Genomic DNA, 26,570 nt, shown 5'->3' on the forward strand with positions numbered 1-26,570 from the left:
CCAAATGGTCACTTTGGCTGCTGTGGGATCCCCAGTGTCTCTGTTATTGGGGCAGGAAGAATAAATTGTTATTACCCTGATTATGGGAACTGTGCTTGGAACGGTACTTGGCCTTTTGTTATGATGGAGGGACTCACCATCAACTAAGTAGCACTCGCTAGGCAAGGGTCATGGGTTCCAAAGCTTTGTGGATTGAGGGAGGTTGGGGACAAGTAGTAATACTTAGTGGCATGGCCTCCTGGGTAAGGGCTTTACATGCTAATTGCACTTCCTTCTGTTTCCACTGTAGAATATCAGAGCTAATTTTGATTCTATTAGGAGTCTAGTTATAAGCTGCTGAGCTCACTTTAGGCTAATAGTGTACCAGCACTGAGGCTCCCCTACTAGAAGCTGAATTCACCAAAGAGCTAAACTGACGAAGAGCTGAAATCACTGAGTGTTGTGTTAACTAGTGGGGAAGCCTGAAGATATATTGTGGAGCAGTTTGTGGGGTGGCTGGAGTACCTTGTGGACAGGCTGGTGGAGCAGTTTGTGGGAAGGCTGGAGCTGCTTGTGGGCCATGGAGCAATTCGTGGACAGGCTGGTGGAGCAGTTTGTGGGACGGCAGGAGCTGCTTGTGGGCCACGGAGCCAAGCAAAGCAGTTCATGGGGCGGCTGCTGGAGCGGAGCGAAGGCCTATGGAGCTGTGGGGTGGTCAGCTTCAGATCATGTAAGGTGCCCCTTACCTCTCTCCCCTCCACATCTCCACCCAGGTTGGGAGGTAAAGCTCTGCAGATAAACTTTCGAACTCTGGGGCTGCCCTGACCAGGGACAGAGACTTTTGTCGTGCCATTCAAGGTTAAATTAACTTCAAGGTCTTGTAAGTAGCTGGTAGTGAGAATTTGGCTATGAATGTCTTAAAATGAAGGGAACATGATGGGATGTAGATTTAAAATTATTCTTTTGAGTCAGACTGATGTGTTATAATTAGGCACAAGGCACTGACAAGATGGGTCAAGCTGGAAGGCGTGAGACCAGAACTGGGGGGGCAGAGATGATTTCCACCCTTGAAATGTGAAGTGAGACTTCCCAAAATAAGGCGAATCTGCCAGTGGGTATGGAGGAGTGTTACTGGGTATTTAAGCATCCTAGAATACAAGTTTTAATTTATTATTTGGAGGTCAATTCCTTTTGCCATTACTTACAGTAAGCAGCAGTGTATCGTTTTGTCCATACTAAGCTGTTGATTGTCAACAGCCTCTTAGACAGACAAATTAGGTGAGGTAAGACCTTTTACTGGGCCAACTTCTGCAGGCTCTTGTGATAGCTGGGATCTCCCTTCAAGCTGCTAACTTACAGGGCTGCATCCACTGTAAATTAGGAGGGGAAAAAAGCATCAGCAAGGTGACTTCCAGGGTATTGTCACAGCAGATGTTTCACAGGGCATGTATTAAAGTTAGTTATTCTCAATAATCGCATCACGTGTGTGTTTTCCGCAGCAGCTTTTAAGGAATTGGGCATTAGGCTGATTTACACTTTGATAGACATGAACAAGGAATGCCAGGTTGTGCTTTGTAGTACATTGTGTTCATCACATATACATCTAAGTGGCCCTACAGATTTCCTGTGCACTAATGTGGACACAAGAACAAATGGATATAAACTGGTCATTGGGAAGTTTAGACTTGAAATTAGATGAAGGTTTCTAACCATCAGAGGAGTGAAGTTCTGGAACAGCCTTCCAAGGGGAGCAGTGGGGGCAAAAGATCTATCTGGCTTTAAGATTAGACTCGATAAGTTTATGGAGGAGATGGTATGATGGGATAACATGATTTTGGTAATTAATTGATCTTTAAATATTCATGTTAAATAGGCCCAATGGCCTGTGATGGGATGTTAGATGGGGTGGGATCTGAGTTACTACAGAGAATTCTTTCCTGGGTATCTGGCTGGTGAATCTTGCCCACATGCTCAGGGTTCAGCTGATCACCATATTTGGGGTCAGGAAGGAATTTTCCTCCAGGGCAGATTGGAAGAGGCCCTGAGGTTTTTTTGCCTTCCTCTGTAGCACGGGGCACGGGTCACTTGCTGGAGGATTCTCTGCTCCTTGAAGTCTTTAAACCACGATTTGAGGACTTCAATAGCTCAGACGTAGGTGAGAGGTTTATCGCAGGAGTGGGTGGGTGAGATTCGGTGGCCTGCGTTGTGCAGGAGTTCGGACTGGACGATCATAATGGTCCCTTCTGACCTTAGTAGCTATGAAAAAAATAGTACCAGCGCACAAGTCTGTCAACACTTTGTGGTCCCTCTTTTGGAAATGAAAAATTAATGTTTAATCTGAAAACCCAGTTTGGGAATTGTACGGACTAACTGCTGCACTGTAAAAGAGTAAGTGTGACGGGAGCAGAGAAGCCGAAAGGACCCATAGAGAAGGACTGCTTTGCAATAAATGAAGGTATTTCCTTGAAAAGTAGCCTGTAAAAAGGGTCTATACAATTGTTCTGGTGTTTGTTAGCATTCTGTTCGTGGTTTGGGGTATGGTACAAGAAAATATCCTGCTCCTACACTCTTTTCTTTTATGGACGTGGACGGCAAAGACCAGCAAATCAGTTTCTGCTTTCCCAAAAGATGCCAACTTGAGTCGCTTAAGAAAATAAGCACCATTTTTTCCCATGCACCGTGGAAAAAATGACCATGTAACTTTTCTGAAGTGTCTTGTTTGTATGCCTGAGGTATAAAAGAATTAGACACTGTATTTTATAATAGACCCATTCTGTGCTCTTGTATTATCTCCTTGGAATAGTTAAGATTTTGTAAAGTACATTAGCGGCAGCAGCAAAAATGATGGAGAAATGATTGCAGATGATGTTCTAGATACTAATGCTGGAGCAACGGGGTAGAACGTCGTCTCTGGATTTCATGTGTTCATTCTACAGGAGAGAGAAGAAATTATTCAGGGTATGGATGTCCTGAAGGATATGGAAATACATAACCACTAGGTGACTGTGTAAGTTGAGGACTGATATTGGAAAAATGGATAAACAATAAGACAACATTTATTAAGTAACACTATTCTAGAGCATCAGCCCTGTCTGAAAGAGTAAAGAATTGCTTGGTCAAAACATGTCAAACTCAGATTTTTAGCGACGAGTTCCTTGCAGTTATAAGCTAACACCTTAAGATAAAAAGGCAGCATGTGCAGGAAGGAAAATTTCAATTCTTACTTAAAACAGGCCAAAGGCTAGCTTTATATCCTACTATGCAAATCATTTCTTGCTTCTGTTTGAGAAGTTAATACTGTGACAAAGTTCCTCTTCTGCCTGGGTGGGTCCTGCACTTATTGGCAGATTTGCTCGCCTCAGAGATTCACAGCAGCCCTCAGTTTGGCCACTTTTGCTAGTGGCTCAAACCTGCCATTCACTCAGCTAACTTCATTGCTGGCCAGCATGGGGAAAAGGGAGGAGAACAATGCCCACAGTCTCTGCTGATCCACCTAGTGGGTCAGGGGACAGGCCAGGGACCTCACATTCTAGGTCAACTCCTCTTGTACCCAATATGGGGGGAGGGGAGGGGGACTGGGGGGAACCCGGGCCCGCCCTCTACTCCAGGTTCCAGCCCAGGGCCCTGTGGATCACAGCTGTCTACAGTGTCTCTTGTAACACCTGTGTGACAGCTACAACTCCCTGGGTTACTTCCCCATGGCCTCCTCCCAACACCTTCTTTATCCTCACCACAGGACCTTCCTCCTGATGCCAGATAGAGTTTGTACTCCTCAGCCCTCCAGCAGCACACCCTCTCACTTCCCAGTCCTTGTGCACCCCTCACTGACGGAAGTGAGGTGCTTTTTAAACCAGGTGCCCTGATTAGCCTGCCTGTCTTAATTGGTTCCAGCAAGTTCCTGATTGTTCTGGAACCGCCCCCATTATCTTATCCAGGAAAAAGGTACCTGCTTAATCTGGGGCTAATATATCTGCCTTCTATCACATGGATCCTCCCCTTAGGCTGGTGGGGGGAGGTCCTTTAGCAGTGGGTGGGTGGAAACTGGATCCCAATAGGATCACTCTCCTGTAGCCATCTGGCCCAACCCTGTCACAATAGTGTTTGTTTGTTAATGATTAGAGCCATTTTAGTCATTAAGATAAAGACCTTTGGAGGATTCCTGATCACTGGGTGTTTCTAATACTCAGTTCTGTGATATTCATACTATATAGATCAGGAAGCATAATTTCAGTAGTGTAACTGCAGTTCTCCTACAGAATGTGCTCCTCATTTCTCAGAGTTTGGGATGTTTAACCACTGGACAAGTGAGAAGCCTTGTTAACACTCAGGATGAGAATATCCTTCTTGAGTGAGTGCAGAGTAGAGTAGTTACCCATCCCCTTTTTCTTTGCTCCCTCTGGACAATTTCTGGCATGAAGGAGGGGGGTCTGGAATCAGAGATTGGGTGGAGCAGAGAAGAGGAAAGGCTCATTTGAGAGGGATTTCTGGCAACACAACACTTTATTACTTAGTGAATTAAACTCCTACAAATAAATTAAGCCTGAACACTGACTTAGTTCCTTGCTATAAATCAAGTAGGCAGCAAGCTCCCTCAAGTCAACTCATTCTGTTCTGCAGCCACACAGTCAAGTTTATATTGATTTTAATTTGAAAGCAAATGCGGTTAATTTTCTCTTGACACTTGCCCTCTAATTTCTTGTATTACAAACAAGGAAATTAACGTTAACTTGTCTAAGTAAAAAAATTGGTTAGTAATTTGTTCCCACTAAGCTGACACTTCTTTTGTGATCAGTGTCTGGGAAAAGAAAAATAAGAGACAATCCTAAATTTGAGTGTACTCTAAATATGGAACTCTACTAATCAAAGAAAAAGATGCCCAGGTGATTTTATCCAATGAAACACAGCATGGAAATGCACACTACAATTAATCCCCAAATGAAGGAGGCTTGAAAGTACTAATATTTTAAAATGAGACTCAGGTAAATGTTCCAGTGAAAATATGTATTTAATGTACAAGAGTTTCTGAATAAAGTCTATGTGACCATCTTTGGAGATTAATTTCACTAACGACAAATACAAGATTTCAGGTATCACAAAATACTGCATTTAGATTTCACCTGCGAGGCACTAAGTGACTTATTTCTATAAACTTATAATAAAGCTTTGAGACATCAGGTGGACTAGCTGGTGTTCAAATATTATGGTGATCGCACACAACAAGAACGGGAAATTAAAGCAAGGACATTAACTTAAAAATTATTTATTTGCAATACAGAAAAGGAGTACAAGTCTTTACATTCTGCCTATCAATTCATGACACAATTGTTGCTTTCCTATAGTTAACTGCACATTTATTCCATTCCTTGGTTAGATAATTTTTCTTGTGAGTGTTGTAGGCCACAATATTCTTGAATCCCTGCAAAGAGGCAAAAAACAAGGTAGTAGTGAATTTATTTTATGTATGGTCAATCACTGCATGGATCTATTGCCTGCTGTGGGCATAAGTCACAAAATTTTGTCTATCATATTACCCTCACTTATATTTGAAATGGTTTAAAGAATTTTAGACCCATTTTTCTTCTGCTATTTGAATACTTTCTGCATTTTGTACATTTGCTCTTCCAGAAGTGTCAAGAGTGACATATTCAAAACTTCACTCACTGGTAAGCTGCCAAATTCCATTTAAGAAATGCCTGCTTGTAGAAAATTAGCAAAACTTTTATTTTCTTAGTAAGAGTACATGATGTATTTGCTGGAACTCAATGAAGGTCAAAATAAGCCATAGAAGACACACTTATTTTAGTTACCTGGAGTTAAATAGCTATCCTTTTAACAGAGTTTAATTGTTTAAAATATAATATATATATAAAATGAAGTCATTCTTGAGACAAGTAAAGAGATAACAAATGGTGCGATTTCATGATTCTTATACTGTACATTCTGCCAAAATTACACCTTCATAACATGTTTAAGAAACTAATTGCTCAGACAAGTAATTCACATATCAGCCTTTTAACATGACATACTTACTTTGGATGATATTCCTGTAAGATGAAGTAGCTGGGGACTCAGGTATTTCAGAGAAAAAAGATTGGCCTTCATCACAACTTTTCCCTAAAAAAAGAAAAAAAATAAGCTAAAAACCTTGTGATGCAGAAAAACAAAACAAAAAAAACCTGCCTGAAAATTACCTCCCCAAAATTGCTGTACCAGTCCAGTGAACCAAGCAAGGGCTTATGTTCTTCCTGTGTTGGTAACACATGAATGAAGCATGGTAGCTATTGTCTTATAGACAGCTATTAGAACTAAGTAGCAGAACAATGTCGTTTTTCAGACTGAGGTCCTCTGCTTTCCTAGATTTAGACGTCTCTGTACACGTCCTGTCTATACCATCCTTCCATCTACACGGGATGCTATTCCTTAATTCCATGGAAAACTAGCACCAAGATGGCCTTGCTTTACACCCAATACTGTGTAGATTGGTGTACATGATCTACTCGTAACATGGTATTTTACATACTAGCTCTTTTCTTTTAGTATATGTAATTATCCACTGGAAAAAACCTAACTAAATTCATACAACTAGCATTTTTTCAGTTGTTATAGAAGCTCTAACTGTATCAAAACTTACAAGATTTTATTCTTCCTTGTGGTATGGTTACATCCAGTATGCAACTGTAAGTGAGCAGTTTTTCAAAAAAATGGCACACACAAGATGAATCATGTTACTAAAGGTGAACAGCTGACATGATTACTATTTAAACCTAAGCAGGAAGTTCTCTCATCATTTTACTCATTTCAGACCAAACCATATTATCACCGTTCCACAAACTGTATTTACAGGAATTTTCATTCTAAAAAAGTCAACTATTGGACACTGTTTATCGCAAAAAGAAAAAGGAGTACTTGTGGCACCTTAGAGACTAACCAATTTATTTGAGCATGAGCTTTCGTGAGCTACAAGCTCATGCTCAAATAAATTGGTTAGTCTCTAAGGTGCCACAAGTACTCCTTTTCTTTTTGTGAATACAGACTAACACGGCTGTTCCTCTGAAACCTGTTTATCGCAGTGAATAAATCTAAACCTTAGTTGATACGCCAAAAATGACCCTGAAGTAATGGCAAGCACAGTGTTGCTGTTTATTATTATATAATTTGCCAAGCTTACCTATTTGAGGCTCTAGAGGCACTTTCCCCAGGAGAGAAATATTTAAATTTTGGCACATCTTCTCTGCTCCTCCAGTTGTTGGAGGAAAGATTTGAGATTCAATCTGTAATGTTAAAAAAAAAGAACTAGTATTACAAGACATCTCCACAAAAGATCATTTTGAGAACTACAGTTCTTCAGTTTTTTTTAGCGGTATTTTCAAAACATCACTAACTGAAATCCCAGTTAAAACAGCCCCACATTGTGGGCTTCTGATGGCTATGTATGGTAGTTTCCTGGCATACTATCGCTGCACGTTGGAGTTCTACACCATTAAAACATTTGACCTAAGCTTTCACACAAACCATTTCTGCCCATTAAGAGCATTGTAGGGGCAAATATAAATCACAAGTACCATTTCTAATACATTTGTCCTCTATTCTTCTAGTGTACGTTACTATTCCTCCAAGACATTTATTGTGGTATATACACAATCCTAATTTTAAAACTGTGGGTTAGAATTTAAATTTACAAGAGCGAGGAATTTGAAAGCAGACAGTGTGGCCAGACAAAAGCTGTCAATATTCTTTAATGCTGACCTGCAGAAACCTAATTCTTTCCAAGACCTCGGACTCGTAAGCAGAGACTGACAATTATGTCTGACTTTTCCAAGAACTCATATTACTTTGAGGATGTGTTCAAATGGGTAACAGGTTGATGCCAAGGAACTCACCTGAAACCCATGGACCCACATTCCTAAGACAAGCTGATCATGCATTAGTCTGCATGTTTGGATGGTCGTTACCATCCTTTAGTTCTCTCTCTAACTGAGTTAGTAACATGTAATTTGTCATCTTGTTCCCGTCCTAGCCCAATCCTCAGACTCCACGTTTATCATGACTGGCACATACAATCCAGCATGGGACTGTTTCTAGAAAATGATTACGGTACACAGTGTAGCAACCCCCCATTCCATAATGCTCCCAGTTTGTACTTTCACGTGTTGAAAATGCCAGGAAAGTTCTGAAGCAAAAGCAACATGTGTAGCTCACTTATGTAACAGGGGGGCCAGGAGTTCAGCATCTAAAGGAAACTGTTAGTAAACTGTTAGAAACACAAAAAGAACAGGAGGACTTGTGGCACCTTAGAGACTAACCAATTTATTTGAGCATGAGCTTTCGTGAGCTACAGCTCACTTCATGGGATGCATACCGTGGAAACTGCAGCAGACTTTATATACACACAGAGAATATGAAACAATACCTCCTCCCACCCCACTGTCCTGCTGGTAATAGCTTATCTAAAGTGATCATCAGGTTAGGCCATTTCCAGCACAAATCCAGGTTTTCTCACCCTCCACCCCCCCACACAAATTCACTCTCCTGCTGGTGATAGCCCATCCAAAGTGACAACTCTTTACACAATGTGCATGATAATCAAGTTGGGCTATTTCCTGCACAAATCCAGGTTCTCACATCCCCCCCACCCCCATACACACACAAACTCACTCTCCTGCTGGTAATAGCTCATCTAAACTGACCACTCTCCAAGTTTAAATCCAAGTTAAACCAGAACATCTGGGGGGGGGGGGGGTAGGAAAAACAAGGAAATAGGCTACCTTGCATAATGACTTAGCCACTCCCAGTCTCTATTTAAGCCTAAATTAATAGTATCCAATTTGCAAATCTGAAACCTGTTAGAAACACCTCAATGTTTGCATACAAACTAAACAAGAAGGCAGGCTGCCGTAGTGCTTGAACACATGGCACTTCAGAAGTTTCCTACCTCACAGGAGCTGCAACATCCCACATCAGCGATTCAGCGATGCCAGCCAGTGGCTCCTCTTAATAGGAGCATTTAAGACAGAGTTGTTAAACACTGCCACAAGTACTCCTTCTCTTTTTACAGGTCTTAAAGTAGGTCTATTATTCAAATATAGAGGTCTAACAACGTAGCATCCTGCTGTGTAGCTGAAGCCTCCATTGTTATCCAATGTTCTGGCTCCTAAAAGAACCTACAAAACTAATCCTTGGCCTCAGGAATGCACCTTTCGTAACTATCTAAGGACGACAGTTCCTGTATAAAAGAGCTTGATACTGTTTCCACCAACAGAAACAGGATTTTTTTTTTATTCAGGAGATCAAGCAAGTTTGTGCCATGATAAGTAAATCCTTTCCCTTCTCTCATGGTCACCACAAAACATACATACATTTGGACTGCGTATATTAAGACGAGTGAAAATATTAGCAATAAGTTTTAGATAGTCTTACCTTACATTTTGGGCATACAAAGCCACTCATATTTTCAACAACACCTATGATTGGCAGTTTCACCTTATGACAAAAGTTGATCTCCTTTCGAACATCCTGAAGTGATATTTCCTATCAAAAGCAAGTGTTATTTTGTCAGTCCACATACACTGGACTTTTTCGATCTATGGGTTTTTCCTACAAAGCAAACTTACCTAGCACAGAAATCTTTCAAGCAACTGTTACAATCTTGCTGACTTCTCTTCACATTCTGAGCATGTTTTCCACCAGCAGATTAAACAAATAACCTATTATCTGGTTTACTCAATTAAAGTATCTTCTGTCTTGAGACTGACCAAAGATGATCAAGCTATTTAGATCTTTATTCAACCAATTTAGCTTCCAACACCTTTAAATCTGTCCAACAATTCTGGCATGGGTTCAACCATCTTTATGCATATCGCCTGCATTAATGTCATATCTTCAGTGAAAAGTATTCTTTAAATAGAACGGATTATGCGAATATTACTTTTGCATCTACTGTTAGTTTACAGAAAGACACCAAAAAACTAATCTGGTGAAGGTGTTGAGGAAGATGTGCAGGAACAGGTTTACTCACTCTTTCCAAAATCAATTCTAACACCACTCCCTAACCCTCACCCTTCTCATAAACATGCCTACATAACATAGGAATGGCCCTACTGGATCAGACCAAAGGTCCATCTAGTCCAGTATCCTGTCTTCCAACAGTGGCCAGTGCCAGGTGCCCCAGAGGGTATCAACAGAACAGAGATCCATCCCCTGTCACTCATTCCCAGCTTCTGGCAAACAGGCTAGGGACACCATCCCTGCCCATCCTGGCTAATATCCATTGATAGACTTATCCTCCATGAATTTATCTAGTTCTTTTTTGAACCCTGTTATGGTCTTCACCTTAACATCCTCTGGCAAGGAGTTCCACAGGTTGACTGTGTGTTGTGTGAAAGAATACTTCCTTTTATTTGTTTTAAACCTGCTGCCTATTAATTTCATTTGGTGACCCCTAGTTCTTGTGTTATGAGTAGTAGTAAACAACACTTCCTTATCTACTTTCTCCACACCAGTCATGATTTTACAGAGCTCTATCATCTCCCCTTAGCCATCTCTTTTCCAAGCTGAAAAGTCCTAGTCTTATTAATATCTCCTCATACGGAAGCTGTTCCATTCCCCTAATCATTTTTGATGCCCTTTTCTGAACCTTTTCCAATTCCCATATATTGTTTTTGAGATGGGGCGACCACATCTGCACACAGTATTCAAGATGTGGGCGTCCCATGGATTTATATAGAGGCAACATGATATTTTCTGTCCTATTTTCTATCCCCTTCTTAATTATTCCCAGCATTCAGTTTGCCTTTTTGACAGCTGTTGCACATTGAGTGGATGTTTTCAGAGAACGATCCACAATGACTCCAAGATCTCTTTCTTGAGTGGTAACAGCTCATTCAGATCTCATCATTTTTGATGTATAGTTGAGATTATGCTTCCCTATGTGCATTACTTTGCATTTATCAACATTCAATTTCATCTGCCATTTTGCTGCCCAGTCACCCAGTTTTGAGAGATCCCTTTATAGCTCTTCACAGTCTGCCTGGGTCTTAACTATCTTGAGTAATGTTGTATCATCTGCAAATTTTGCCACCTCACTGTTTACCCCTTTTTCCAGATCATTTATGAACATGTTGAATAGGACTGGTCCCAGTACAGACCCCTGGGGGACACCATTATTCACCTCTCTCCATTCTGAAAATTGACCATTTATACTACCCTTTGTTTCCTACCTTTTAACCAGTTACCAATCCATGAAAGCACCTTCTCTCTTATCCCGTGCTGCTTACTTTGCATAAGAGCCTTTGGTGAGGGACCTGTCAAGGGTTTTCTGAAAATCTAAGAACACTATATCCACTGGATCCCCTTGGTCCACATGCTTGTTAACCCCCTCAAAGAATTATAGTAGATTGGTGAGGCATGATTTCCCTTTACTAAAACCATGTTTGACCTCATTTCCTTCCACTTCCTCCTACACGTCCCTTGCATTCTGCTCACTACTCCCTACTTAATGTTCCACTTGTTTCCTGCCACTTGTGCCTTTGGACATTTTCTTGTTGATCCTACTCCTGGAAAACTGTGCCTCTTCCTGCATAATTGGCCTCTTCTCCCCCTCCTTCAAATTGCCCACTGAGAACGTACCTCTGATTTAGCTAGACTTCTGCCACTAATCTCAACACTGGTACCTGACTTGAAACAAAAAGCCCTCTCCTGCCCCAAACCCCCCTCCCACTATACACATCCTAAGAAGGAAAAGTATACTAACCCAGAGGTTCTACTGTCCATAAATCAATCAATCAATAAATAAAAGCTCACCATGATTCCCCCCACCCCAACATCACTAGTATCTTCTTGCTGTCTATTATCATCATTCCTTACTTCCCTCCTAGCACCATCTGTAAGTCAACAGTATTGCAAGTTCACAGTCCTTTGCCTTCAGGAAGTCTCCAACATGCCATAGAGCTGTAAACAAGTTCCACATAGTGTCATTTGAATGAGAAAATTATCTGATCTCTACGGATCAGCATCCAATAATTTGGTTGTGATGAATGGATCATGCTGGGCATGGGTCACAAATGGCAGGAAGAAGATTCTGAAGCCAATTGGCAGACTTAAATCATCTCCTTCCATGGAGAGACATTCCCTTGTGCCTACATGCTATAGTTGATTGACGAGGTCATTTCTGTAAAGTTAATAAGTGTTCCAAAGCAAAGATTTGATTTAACATTTGTAGCAGAACTTCTCTTACCTGAGGAGTAGTGATTATAACTGCTCCATCTATGTGTGAGGAACTTAGATACTGCACAATAGATAAATGTTCATCTGAAGTACCTGGAGGTGTATCCACAATAAGGTAGTCAATTTCACCCCAATCCACATCACGAAGAAATTGTTTGATCATTCCTAAAAACAGATGCAAGATGAACAACAAATTTGAAATTTAGAAACATACAAGCTAGAAAATAGCAAGTGTGCAGTTTCCTCAATCTCCAGCATAAACTTAAAGGGGCCAAAAGCTTGAGTGAGAGAGTCAGAATTTGGTCTGTTGTTCAAAAAGTCTGAAAGGCACTTCGAGAATCTATTCTGTGCTAAAAGATTACCCAAAATATGACTGCAGCCACACTCAAAGCATGGGTCTATTTTGCAAGGAGAGTATGTAAAATGGCACCTTCTCACTCAAAATATCTGCTCTCTGTCTGACTTCAGCAAATGTATATTTTTACTCCTGTTAACAGAACAGTGCAAAGCCAACACAGATGAGTGAGATGGATTCTATTACTTCACATGTATCAGAATTATTTAACAAGTTCCAATCAGTTACATCTGTAAAACTCCATCTATGGCAAGCAATAAAAGAGGTCATTGAAGCCATAATTTTTGCTGTCAGAAGTTTCATTACTGATAGCGATGCTATAAAGTAAAAAGAACAGGAGGACTTGTGGCACCTTAGAGACTAACAAATTTATTTGGAGCATAAGCTTTTGTGAGCTGCAGCTCACTTCATCGGATGCATTCAGTGGAAAATACAGTGGGTAGATTTATATACACAGAGAACATGAAACAATGGGTGTTACCGTACACACTGTAACCAGAGTGATCAGAGTGTAACGAAAGTGATGAGAGCTTTTCCCCCCCGCTCTCCTGATGGTAATAGCTCACCTTACCTGATCACTCTCATTACAGTGTGTATGGTAACACCCATTGTTTCATGTTCTCTGTGTATATAAATCTCCCCACTGTATTTTCCACTGAATGCATCCGATGACATGAGCTGCAGCTCACGAAAGCTTATGCTCAAATAAATTTGTGAGTCTAAGGTGCCACAAGTCCTCCTTTTCTTTTTGCGAATACAGACTAACACGGCTGCTACTCTGAAACCTGTCGCTATAAAGTAAAGAATTCAGTTTTACTCTCAGATCCCGTCTTTTCAGCTGATCATTTTAAATATAGAAGGTTTTGGATAAACAATCCTGGATCCTTACAATATCAGTACAGAATCACTGTTTCAGAAAGATCTGCACCTTAATTTCTACTTCCAGAGCATTCTACTCAAATTTCTCTATATTTTAACATATGCACTGTCAAACTAGAATTGAGTGTTATCAATAAAAAGTTAGGTACATTCTATTTCAGGAAATTTAAGCAGAAAGCAATGGGATGAGGGACCGAAAGGGCTAAAACTAAGTAATTTAAAATCTACAGTAACATGGAAATCACACGTTAAGGTCTGAAAAAAGAATAAGCCGTTTTATTACATAAATTCATCAGCAAAACTGGCTCAAAAGAATATTATTGTCTATTTCCATAACCAAATAGTCTACTTCCAGTCTTCTTTTATGCACAAAAGGATAGTAAAACAAACAGTATACATTTAAAAGGTTGAATTAACAACCAGATAAGACAGTTTTGCTACCTACATTCATTTACAAAAAAAACCCCCCTGAACATCAGGTAACTGGGAAATTATGATGTTGAATATTGAGATTTCTTTCAGATATGCAATCAATTTAAGAATCTTTTTTAAAACATGAACAATATTCATGCCTATTTAGAAAGTTCAACAGACCCGTGTTAACACAGGGCAATAAACTATAGATATAAATTCTGCCCAAGTGTGAAAAAGTATCAAATGTACATGTTAATCAGTAGTATGCATGCAATATATCAAATATAGACTCCTTAGTTTCCATCTAGCCAGTCTAAACTAAGTTGTTCTGATTATGTTACAGAGCTCAGTTCAATATACGATAGCATTTCCTTTCACTCTAGGATGGTTAAGAATAACGGCTTTGCCAACAAACAAAGTTTTATATGGAAAAAGGAAGCACTGTCTAAATTGCAATAATCAACAACAGTGAAAATACTTGAGATACAGACCATTTTTTTTGGGTCCTCTCCAGATAACAGCATCATCAGGACCACTGAGCAAGAACCCCACAGACATGACACACAAGTTTTCTTCAACATACTAGAAAAGAGGAAGCATACTATTAAAAAAGCCCAGAAAGAAATTTACTTAACAAAATAATATCCTTACCAGTTCTTAAAAAGATTTTAATGGATCAAAACATAGTTTAAAGAAAATGGATGTTTGAAAAAATGAAGTGTCCTTACTTTTCTTCCATCAGTCAAAGGCTGCATGATTTCTGTACAACAGTCAGTAATCTGACTATAGTCACATTTTAAAGAGCCTTTTACAAACTGATAATGCCAATTACTGCAATAACTCTTCACAGAATCACTACTGAGAAGGCATGTGGCGAAAATGACTTCCCTTTCTCTCTCAGCATCAGAAAAATATTTGTGTGGTGGCATGTACAAAAATTTGAACAAAATCTGAAATATTTCCATGCATTTTGTTAAGAACATCACCTCTGTTATTCCTTGGGATTTAATTATCTGCAGTGTTGTTATAACTGGAAGTGAAGTATTGTGCAAGTGCAGGAGAACCAAAAATAATTGAAACTGACTAGTCTATTTTCATTGTCCAAACCAAAATAAGTGCAAAGGGAAACAGCTGAAAAGGCGAAACTTTACTTTGTTTTAAAATGTTCAATTATAATAACCCACTGTGATGTTAGTAACAGAAGGAATTTTTTTTAAAGCTATGCTGTTTAACCTGTAGTGCATCTTTAAGAAGCAGGACTTCTGTATATGGAAAAAAAAAGAGTGGGTAGGAGGGAGAAAATAGTTCTAGTTTCTCTCTGGAATAGGCCCCCCTAAACTGTTTTCTTTTTTAAAACAGAAAAGAAAAAAACCTCACTAACTTACCACTGGAGACCATCCAGAACCACTCTGGTGAACCTGAGGATAAAAGCAATGTTTTAAAAACCCATATATGCAGTATATACACAATGTATGTAAAATATAAGCTACACTGTAATGATACATTTCAAACCAGATGCCAAGAAATATGCTAACTGTATTGAAAGAGTCAAATGGCCATATAAGAAACTGCAAAAAGGCAGAGTCACTGAATTAGGCAGCAAACAACGAATTCTGTTGATGTTGATCAAATGGCTGTTGTAGCAAACATGCTGCCTAACAATTTGCAATATAGCCCTCATTCCCTTGCTGCAGAAAAGTTAACCCTGAAGGACACCACTCTGAGAAATATTTGAAGGAAAGAAAGAGTCAGATGCTGCTAGCCACTGCCTGTAAGTACGGGGATACCTGCTAAAAGTTTGCTATGTAGTACAAAACCAGAACGGGGACTGGCAACCAACTCCAGAGAAACACAAGAGAATACTTCCTTATGTCAATGGCATTACTTTCCTATTAATGTGTCAGCCTGATCATATATAAATGTCTTAGAGGCTGCTAATCACATGGCAAAGGCGGTTCAAATATCCTTCTAATACAAACAGTACCTACCATAACCTATAAGCAATGTTTAAAAGTACATTCCCTGTTCAGAATGTTAAGTATCTTTCTCCTATGCCAGTTAGCTAGTCTTTAACAAAGGTGAACCTTGCTAACACCAATGGTGTACATGATTAGTACCAACACACGGTGTGTGCCTCTACATCTCAAATTGAAAAGCAGAGCTATAATAAGGCTGCAGATCACTAAAAGTTCAGAATTTTGTACAAAGTGATGATTCTGCAGTATTATAGTCTTCAAAAGCAATAAAGTTTATTTTATGTTGTGTTATCCTGGCATTAACTGTTTACTTGAAACGTGCAACTCACTTGTACAAGCTAGCCAAACTGTACTGAATTTGAAGGGGCTCAGCTTGCTTTTTATTATGTAAGCACTTCCACACATATTCCCCAAGAAGTTATTCTTAAACAAGCCCTAAATATACAAAAAAGCAAATTAAGTCAAGCAGAGCGCCCAATAAATAACCTATTAGGCCACTTGAGACAAGTTGCTCTTACTGTTTTTAAAACAAAAACAATCATACCTGTTCTCCCTCTATACCCATTATTTTAGGGATTGATGGTCCACAAATATCTATGTCCAGCAGAGCAACCTAAGAAAAAAAAAGTTGGAAATAAGTGCACACAGTTGTTTACATGATATAAATTAGAAGCAAACACTAAAATGAATTGAAATTTGGAGAGTGTTTAGCTTAGATTAGTAATGGGAAATGAAGCATTCTGACACTAGCCATTCTCACGTTTAGTCTATTGCAATATTCCCTCCAAAAAAGACATGCCCCCTGCAATCCAGTTACAAACCTCACAAACCAACCAGAAAGACTTCTAAGCACATGTATTTTGATTCTTTAAAGGGACACTAAGTTGCATTTGGGCACCGAGCTAGTACCCACCAGCTCTCAGAGCTTTATAGCTGCTGAGCACAGTCAGTTCTTGCACCAAATGCCACCTGCCTTCTAAGCAAGTGATGGAAGTTACAAACTCCATAGCCCACATGAATGTAGAGCTGTAGAATAGCTGAGAACAAATGTTCTATAACAGGTTGGCCAGCTAGTGAGCCAAAACAGGTTGCATATGCAATTACATCTAACTTTCACCATCCAAGAATTTCACTAAGAGCCCCTCTCTAGACTGAGCATTAATCCTTCAATTTTATTCTTAGTTTGCCTACAAAGACTATATTGCTTAATCAAAAGGGCTATATAGCCACCTTAAAAGAGGTACTGAATAACAAAATGATTGGTAGTATCCTCCCAGAAGTTTGAAATCCTGTCTTTGTCTGTTTTAATAATTTACATCTAACAAATTCCACCCCAGCTCCTCCCCACCCTCAACCCCTCTCGCTTAAGAGGCACAAATGTAACATGATCTTCACACAATTCCTGTTGATCTTTATGTATGGTAACATAGCTCTGGGACCTGGGCGTAACTCACGCTCCCTCTAGTGACTGGTATATAAATTATACAGAAACAGGTTTTCAGAGTAACAGCCGTGTTAGTCTGTATTCGCAAAAAGAAAAGGAGTACTTGTGGCACCTTAGAGACTAACCAATTTATTTGAGCATGAGCTTTCGTGAAAGCTCACGAAAGCTCATGCTCAAATAAATTGGTTAGTCTCTAAGGTGCCACAAGTACTCCTTTTCTTTATACAGAAAGAGTTTCTGTATTTGTGTATGTATTTAATGTCTCAGTAACAGAGCGGTGGATTTATAAAAAGATTTAGAACCTAGATGGCACTGCCCACGCATGTAATCTTGAGTATCAGAAATTATTGGATAATACTACAAACTGCACAGACTACCTTCAAACTGACAATCATAGAATCACAGAATATCAGGGTTGGAAGGGACCTCAGGAGGTCATCTAGTCCAACCCTCTGCTCAAAGCAGGACCAATCCCCAACTAAATCATCCCAGCCAGGGCTTTGTCGAGCCTGACCTTAAAAACTTCTAACGAAGGAGATTCCACCACCTCCCTAGGTAACGCATTCCAGTGTTTCACCACCCTCCTAGTGAAAAAGTTTTTCCTAATATCCAACCTAAACCTCCCCCACTGCAACTTGAGACCGTTACTCCTCATTCTGTCATCTGCTACTACTGAGAACAGTCTAGATCCATCCTCTTTGGAACCCCCTTTTAGGTAGTTGAAAGCAGCTATCAGATGTAATTAGAATGCAACCATCAATGGCTGATAGTGAAAGCATATGAACCAAATAAAATTTTAAGCAACTGCATTGTATGGTTGAAAAGAAGATCTAATAACTTTTAGTGCATTTTCTTAGGGGGAAAATTACCAATGTTCCGAATTTATACTGTTGCTTATGAAGATTCACCTTGTCAGGCCTCAGCAAACCTAGTTTTACTTGCACGGAGGCAACGTCAGAGACAAGTAATTTAATTTACATTGGGAAAGTGCAGACTGAACTAACTTATTTAGTAGCACGAAGGCCAAACTGTCCACAGTCACAGATTTCACTTGCCAACAGGCAAGCAGCATACGAAAATATTTCACTTAGTTATTACACATTGTGATTTGTCTAATGTATAACGTGTCAGAAAATAAAGTAACTTATTTCTAGTTTTTTTTATTTCTTTAACATGCCTGAAACACTGATTGTATATGTCAAACAATATTCTGTAGAAACCTGTTCCATATTGATATCAGTTGTGCCACATCAAGGGAAAGGAAAATGAGAGTTGATTACAATATGAAGTGTTTGTGAAAGATTTGTCTTTCTGAATGAAGTAATACTGCATGTGGAAACTTACAAGCATGGAAAACGATTTAAAAGCTATTAATTAAAGGAAAGTTCTTTCCTGAAAAACAGAAGCGGATTTCATAGCATTAACTGCAAGCCTATTGAGAGAGATTTTAGAAAAAAAAGTTCATAAAAATAAAATTCTATCAGTACTAAGCACATAGCACACATGTTCAAGATGTTGTTACTGAATCTATTTGCTCTATGTGTTGCAGAAAATCTCTCTTTGTGCATACTGACAAAGACAACTTTTTACTGTTATCAGTATTGGAGAATCCAGACAGCATTAGAAGAGTTAGCTACATTCTAGACTACCTCATGTATGAACAATACAAATGTGTAAGCTCATATTTAAGAAAATATTGTTTATGGTAACTGAGGAAGTAGGAAGCCAAGAAGAGCTGCACACCACAATAACTTGACATTGAGTCTGTTGGCAGTCAAGCTTACAAGTCAGCACAAGACTCTTAACAGATTTGATAATGGAAGCTACTGGGGAAGAATGGCACACGCCATTTTTATAGTTATTTCTGTGATCTTAACTGCACTTGAAACAACCAATGAAATTTTAAGGTTTTTTCCTGTGTATGTCAGGTTGTTTTTGTTTGTTTGTTTTTTTAAAGATGCATGTTAATACTTTTCACTTTTCTGGGGTGGGAAGGAAGGTATAGCAGCAAAATAAAGCCTCCTTCTTACTCACAGAACCCCTGAGAACAACTAACAGGCACATGGAAAGACAACCACATGCCTGAGCTACGTTTACCTTCTCCCCACAGTGCCCAGGTATGTGCAAGATAAATCTAGAACATTTCTTTTATTCATGTACTAACCACCAACCTACTGGACTTTGACAACAGTAATGAAAATCAAGTACAATACCATAAGAACCATCTGTAACTCTAGTTTTAGGTTGTCTGATAAGTAACAAAAATCTGGTATATAATTTTTAGCATTATTCTAAAAAAAAGTGATGTAGTCTCTTCCCCTACCACCTTCGACGTGTTAAAATGAAGTTTCAATCAGATATTCCTGTCTATATTTTTACCCCAAGCTGTAGTCTCTGTACAGCCATACAAAGACCTACAGGTGAGGGGTTTCTCACCTGTTTAGTCTCGTCCTCAGCTAAGCCATGAGCCAAGTGGGCGCTGAAAGTGCTCTTGCCGACTCCTCCTTTCCCAGACAAAACTAGGATTTTGTGCTTCACAATTTTCATTTTCTCCTTTATTTCTTCTATAGCTGCAAAGTCAAAGGCGTTCCCAAGAGTTTGCGCCACGAGCATAAGGGACAGCACACCAGGAACCCTCAGACTCAGCCTAGGCCCCCCGCCACCTGAAAGGGCTGCGGGCCAGTTTCGATTCTTCTCCCCATTCACCACCCGCTGTTGCCTCCCCATGCACCCCACCCCTTCCCCCTCCCCTGAGAGACATGCTCAATGCGCTCCCCAGACACCACCAATAGCTACCCCTCCCCTCCACTCCCCATGCACCCCACCCCCCTCCTCCCCCAAGAGACACGCTCCATGCGCTCCCCAGAACCACCCAATAGCTACCCCTCCCCCATTGACCCCACCCCCCTCTTCCCCCAAGAGACACGCTCAATGCGCTCCCCAGACCCCCCCCCAATAGCTACCCCTCCCCCAAGAGACACGCTCAACTCGCTCCCCAGACATCCCAATAGCTACCCCTCCCCTCCTCTCCCCATGCACCCCACACCCCTCCTCCCCAAGGGATATGCTCAATGCGCTCCCCAGACACCCCCAATAGCTACGCCTCCCCTCCTCTCCCCATGCACCCCACCCCCCTCCTCCCTCAAGAGACACGCTCCACGCGCTCCCCGGACACCCCCAATAGCTACCCCTCCCCTCCTCTCCCCATGCACCCCACCCCCCTCCTCCCCCAACAGACACGCTCAATGTGCTCCCCAGACCCCCCCAATAGCTACCCCTCCCCCATTCACCCCACCCCCTCCTCCCCAAGAAACACGCTCAATGCACTCCCCAGAGACCCCCAATAGCTACCCCTCCCCTCCTCTCCCCATGCACCCCACCCCCTCCTCCCCAAGAGACACGCTCAATGCGCTCCCCGGAGACCCCCAATAGCTACCCCTCCCCTCCTCTCCCCATTCACCCCACCCCCTCCTCCCCCAAGAGACACGCTCCACGCGCTCCCCAACACCCCCAATAGCTACCCCTCCCCTCCTCCCCCCATTCACCCCACCCCCCTCCCCCCCAAGAGACACGCTCAATGCGCTCCCCAGACACCCCCCATAGTAACCCCTCCCCTCCTCTCCCCATTCACCCCACCCCCCTCCTCCCCCAAGAGACACGCTCAATGCGCTCCCCAGAACCACCCAATAGCTACCCCTCCCCCAAGAGACACGCTCAATGCACTCCCCAGACCCCCCCGATAGCTACCCCTCCCCTCCTCTCCCCATTCACCCCACCCCCTCCTCCCGCAAGAGACACGATCAATGCGCTCCCCAGACCCCCCCAATAGCTACCCCTCCCCTCCTCCCCCCATTCACCCCACCCCCCTCCTCCCCCAAGAGACATGCTCAATGCGCTCCCCAGACACCCCCAATAGCTACCCCTCCCCTCCCCCATGCACCCCACCCCCTCCTCCCCCAGAGACACGCTCAATGCGCTCCCCAGAGACCCCCAATAGCTACCCCTCCTCTCCTCTTCCCATTCACCCCACCCCCCTCCTCCCCCAAGAGACACGCTCAATGCGCTCCCCAGACACCCCCAATAGCTACCCCTCCCCTCCTCCCCCCATTCACCCCACCCCCCTCCTCCCCAAGAGACACGCTCAATGCGCTCCCCAGACACCCCCAATAGCTACCCCTCCCCTCCTCCCCCCATTCACCCCACCCCCCTCCTCCCCCAAGAGACACGCTCAATGCGCTCCCCAGACACCCCCAATAGCTACCCCTCCCCTCCTCCCCCCATTCACCCCACCCCCCTCCTCCCCCAAGAGACACGCTCAATGCGCTCCCCAGACACCCCCAATAGCTACCCCTCCCCTCCTCTCCCCATGCACCCCACCCCCCTCCTCCCCCAGAGACACGCTCCACGCGCTCCCCGGACACCCCCAATAGTTACCCCTCCCCTCCTCTCCCCATGCACCCCACCCCCCTCCTCCCCCAAGAGACACGCTCAATGCGCTCCCCAGACACCCCCAATAGCTACCCCTCCCCTCCTCCCCCCATTCACCCCACCCCCCTCCTCCCCAAGAGACACGCTCAATGCGCTCCCCAGACACCCGCAATAGCTACCCCTCCCCTCCTCCCCCCATTCACCCCACCCCCCTCCTCCCCCAAGAGACACGCTCAATGCGCTCCCCGGACACCCCCAATAGCTACCCCTCCCCTCCCCCATGCACCCCACCCCCCTCCTCCCCCAAGAGACACGCTCAATGCGCTCCCCAGACACCCCCAATAGCTACCCCTCCCCTCCTCCCCCCATTCACCCCACCCCCCTCCTCCCCAAGAGACACGCTCAATGCGCTCCCCAGACACCCCCAATAGCTACCCCTCCCCTCCTCCCCCCATTCACCCCACCCCCCTCCTCCCCCAAGAGACACGCTCAATGCGCTCCCCAGACACCCCCAATAGCTACCCCTCCCCTCCTCCCCCCATTCACCCCACCCCCCTCCTCCCCCAAGAGACACGCTCAATGCGCTCCCCGGACACCCCCAGTACCTACCCCTCCCCTCCTCTCCCCATGCACCCCACCCCCCTCCTCCCCCAAGAGACACGCTCAATGCGCTCCCCAGACACCCCCCATAGTAACCCCTCCCCTCCTCTCCCCATTCACCCCACCCCCCTCCTCCCCCAAGAGACACGCTCAATGCGCTCCCCAGAACCACCCAATAGCTACCCCTCCCCCATTGACCCCACCCCCTCCTCCCCCAAGAGACACGCTCAATGCACTCCCCAGACCCCCCCGATAGCTACCCCTCCCCCATTCACCCCACCCCCTCCTCCCCAAGAGACACGCTCAATGCACTCCCCAGAGACCCCCAATAGCTACCCCTCCCCTCCTCTCCCCATGCACCCCACCCCCTCCTCCCCAAGAGACACGCTCAATGCGCTCCCCGGAGACCCCCAATAGCTACCCCTCCCCTCCTCTCCCCATTCACCCCACCCCCTCCTCCCCCAAGAGACACGCTCCACGCGCTCCCCAACACCCCCAATAGCTACCCCTCCCCTCCTCCCCCCATTCACCCCACCCCCCTCCCCCCCAAGAGACACGCTCAATGCGCTCCCCAGACACCCCCAATAGCTACCCCTCCCCTCCTCCCCCCATTCACCCCACCCCCCTCCTCCCCAAGAGACACGCTCAATGCGCTCCCCAGACACCCGCAATAGCTACCCCTCCCCTCCTCCCCCCATTCACCCCACCCCCCTCCTCCCCCAAGAGACACGCTCAATGCGCTCCCCAGACACCCCCAATAGCTACCCCTCCCCTCCTCCCCCCATTCACCCCACCCCCCTCCTCCCCAAGAGACACGCTCAATGCGCTCCCCAGACACCCCCAATAGCTACCCCTCCCCTCCTCCCCCCATTCACCCCACCCCCCTCCTCCCCCAAGAGACACGCTCAATGCGCTCCCCATGCACCCCACCCCCCTCCTCCCCCAACAGACACGCTCAATGTGCTCCCCAGACCCCCCCAATAGCTACCCCTCCCCCATTCACCCCACCCCCTCCTCCCCAAGAGACACGCTCAATGCACTCCCCAGAGACCCCCAATAGCTACCCCTCCCCTCCTCTCCCCATGCACCCACCCCCCTCCTCCCCAAGAGACACGCTCAATGCGCTCCCCGGAGACCCCCAATAGCTACCCCTCCCCTCCTCTCCCCATTCACCCCACCCCCTCCTCCCCCAAGAGACACGCTCCACGCGCTCCCCAACACCCCCAATAGCTACCCCTCCCCTCCTCCCCCCATTCACCCCACCCCCTCCCCCCCAAGAGACACGCTCAATGCGCTCCCCAGACACCCCCCATAGTAACCCCTCCCCTCCTCTCCCCATTCACCCCACCCCCCTCCTCCCCCAAGAGACACGCTCAATGCGCTCCCCAGACACCCCCAATAGCTACCCCTCCCCCATTGACCCCACCCCCTCCTCCCCCAAGAGACACGCTCAATGCACTCCCCAGACCCCCCCGATAGCTACCCCTCCCCTCCTCTCCCCATTCACCCCACCCCCTCCTCCCGCAAGAGACACGATCAATGCGCTCCCCAGACCCCCCCAATAGCTACCCCTCCCCTCCTCCCCCCATTCACCCCACCCCCCTCCTCCCCCAAGAGACATGCTCAATGCGCTCCCCAGACACCCCCAATAGCTACCCCTCCCCTCCCCCATGCACCCCACCCCCTCCTCCCCCAGAGACACGCTCAATGCGCTCCCCAGAGACCCCCAATAGCTACCCCTCCTCTCCTCTTCCCATTCACCCCACCCCCCTCCTCCCCCAAGAGACACGCTCAATGCGCTCCCCAGACACCCCCAATAGCTACCCCTCCCCTCCTCCCCCCATTCACCCCACCCCCCTCCTCCCCAAGAGACACGCTCAATGCGCTCCCCAGACACCCCCAATAGCTACCCCTCCCCTCCTCTCCCCATGCACCCCACCCCCCTCCTCCCCCAGAGACACGCTCCACGCGCTCCCCGGACACCCCCAATAGTTACCCCTCCCCTCCTCTCCCCATGCACCCCACCCCCCTCCTCCCCCAAGAGACACGCTCAATGCGCTCCCCAGACACCCCCAATAGCTACCCCTCCCCTCCTCCCCCCATTCACCCCACCCCCCTCCTCCCCAAGAGACATGCTCAATGTGCTCCCCAGACACCCCCAATAGCTACCCGTCCCCTCCTCTCCCCATTCACCCCACCCCCCTCCTCCCCCAAGAGACACGCTCCACGCGCTCCCCGGAGACCCCCAATAGCTACCCCTCCCCTCCTCTCCCCATTCACCCCACCCCCTCCTCCCCCAAGAGACACGCTCCACGCGCTCCCCAACACCCCCAATAGCTACCCCTCCCCTCCTCCCCCCATTCACCCCACCCCCCTCCCCCCCAAGAGACACGCTCAATGCGCTCCCCAGACACCCCCCATAGTAACCCCTCCCCTCCTCTCCCCATTCACCCCACCCCCCTCCTCCCCCAAGAGACACGCTCAATGCGCTCCCCAGAACCACCCAATAGCTACCCCTCCCCCATTGACCCCACCCCCTCCTCCCCCAAGAGACACGCTCAATGCACTCCCCAGACCCCCCCGATAGCTACCCCTCCCCTCCTCTCCCCATTCACCCCACCCCCTCCTCCCGCAAGAGACACGCTCAATGCGCTCCCCAGACCCCCCCAATAGCTACCCCTCCCCTCCTCCCCCCATTCACCCCACCCCCCTCCTCCCCCAAGAGACATGCTCAATGCGCTCCCCAGACACCCCCAATAGCTACCCCTCCCCTCCCCCATGCACCCCACCCCCTCCTCCCCCAGAGACACGCTCAATGCGCTCCCCAGAGACCCCCAATAGCTACCCCTCCTCTCCTCTTCCCATTCACCCCACCCCCCTCCTCCCCCAAGAGACACGCTCAATGCGCTCCCCAGACACCCCCAATAGCTACCCCTCCCCCATTGACCCCACCCCCCTCCTCCCCCAGAGACACGCTCAATGCGCTCCCCAGACACCCCCAATAGCTACCCCTCCCCTCCTCCCCCCATTCACCCCACCCCCCTCCTCCCCCAAGAGACACGCTCAATGCGCTCCCCAGACACCCCCAATAGCTACCCCTCCCCTCCTCCCCCCATTCACCCCACCCCCCTCCTCCCCAAGAGACACGCTCAATGCGCTCCCCAGACACCCCCAATAGCTACCCCTCCCCTCCTCCCCCCATTCACCCCACCCCCCTCCTCCCCCAAGAGACACGCTCAATGCGCTCCCCAGACACCCCCAATAGCTACCCCTCCCCTCCCCCATGCACCCCACCCCCCTCCTCCCCCAAGAGACACGCTCAATGCGCTCCCCAGACACCCCCAATAGCTACCCCTCCCCCATTGACCCCACCCCCTCCTCCCCAAGAGACACGCTCAATGCACTCCCCAGAGACCCCCAATAGCTACCCCTCCCCTCCTCTCCCCATGCACCCACCCCCCTCCTCCCCAAGAGACACGCTCAATGCGCTCCCCGGAGACCCCCAATAGCTACCCCTCCCCTCCTCCCCCCATTCACCCCACCCCCTCCTCCCCCCCAAGAGACACGCTCCACGCGCTCCCCAGACACCCCCAATAGCTACCCCTCCCCTCCTCCCCCCATTCACCCCACCCCCTCCTCCCCCAAGAGACACGCTCAATGCGCTCCCCGGAGACCCCCAATAGCTACCCCTCCCCTCCTCCCCCCATTCACCCCACCCCCTCCTCCCCCCCAAGAGACACGCTCCACGCGCTCCCCAGACACCCCCAATAGCTACCCCTCCCCTCCTCCCCCCATTCACCCCACCCCCTCCCCCCCCAGAGACACGCTCCACGCGCTCCCCGGACCCCCGCGCGGCTCACCGGGGTCCGAGGCGGCGGGGCCGGCGGCGGCGCACAGCCGCTGGTTGGGGCAGCCCTGGCAGGCGGCGGCTTTGCCGGCTTGGACGCTGCTGGTGCCGGGGCAGCCTGCAAGGGAAGGCGAGAGAGCGGGCGGGGGCCCGGGTCAGGGGAGCCGAGACGCCGCCGCCGAGACACCCCCCCGCCGGCCGGCGCGCCCAGCTCCCCTCACCGTGCGGCAGCGGCGCGGCCCCGGGCTCGGCCTCCGCCATCGCGCAGCCGCCGCCGCCGCCGCCGCTTCCGGGGTGGGGGCGGGGGCGCCTCGCGGGGACCGTTGTGACGTCGCCGATCCGCCAGAGAACGTGCGGCTGGAAGGTCGCGCGACGTTCCCGTGTCACGTGGTTGGGCCGCTGCTGGCCGGGGAGCCGCCCCCTGCT

At 46.5% G+C, this 26,570-nt stretch overlaps 1 protein-coding gene across 1 annotated transcript; it reads right to left on the reverse strand.

Annotated features, from left to right (window-relative positions):
* Nucleotides 1–5,223: 5,223 nt before the first annotated feature.
* On the reverse strand, nt 5,224–26,476 carry NUBP1 (NUBP iron-sulfur cluster assembly factor 1, cytosolic). The gene is made up of 11 exons (XM_048833909.2): nt 26,366–26,476; nt 26,158–26,262; nt 19,706–19,839; nt 16,370–16,438; nt 15,235–15,267; nt 14,341–14,431; nt 12,212–12,366; nt 9,397–9,507; nt 7,148–7,250; nt 6,010–6,093; nt 5,224–5,395 (listed from the first exon to the last, which is right to left on the reverse strand). Exons 1-11 carry the CDS (start codon nt 26,403–26,405, stop codon nt 5,331–5,333), a joined length of 990 nt encoding a protein of 329 aa, XP_048689866.1. The 5' UTR covers nt 26,406–26,476; the 3' UTR covers nt 5,224–5,330.
* Nucleotides 26,477–26,570: the final 94 nt, after the last annotated feature.

The sequence above is a fragment of the Caretta caretta genome, chromosome 28 (assembly GCF_965140235.1).
Source record: "Caretta caretta isolate rCarCar2 chromosome 28, rCarCar1.hap1, whole genome shotgun sequence".
NCBI classification, from domain to species: Eukaryota; Metazoa; Chordata; order Testudines; family Cheloniidae; genus Caretta; species Caretta caretta.

What these genes read in the sequence shown, in the direction of transcription:
- NUBP1 (XM_048833909.2), bottom strand. Translation starts at nt 26,405, where the DNA reads ATGGCGGAGGCCGAGCCCGGGGCCGCGCCGCTGCCGCACG. An exon ending in GGCCGCGCCGCTGCCGCACG is followed by an intron (nt 26,263 to 26,365) that starts GTGAGGGGAGCT and finishes CTTCCCTTGCAG; the next exon opens with GCTGCCCCGGCACCAGCAGC. An exon ending in TTACAGGAATATCATCCAAA is followed by an intron (nt 5,396 to 6,009) that starts GTAAGTATGTCA and finishes GCCTCTTTGCAG; the next exon opens with GGATTCAAGAATATTGTGGC.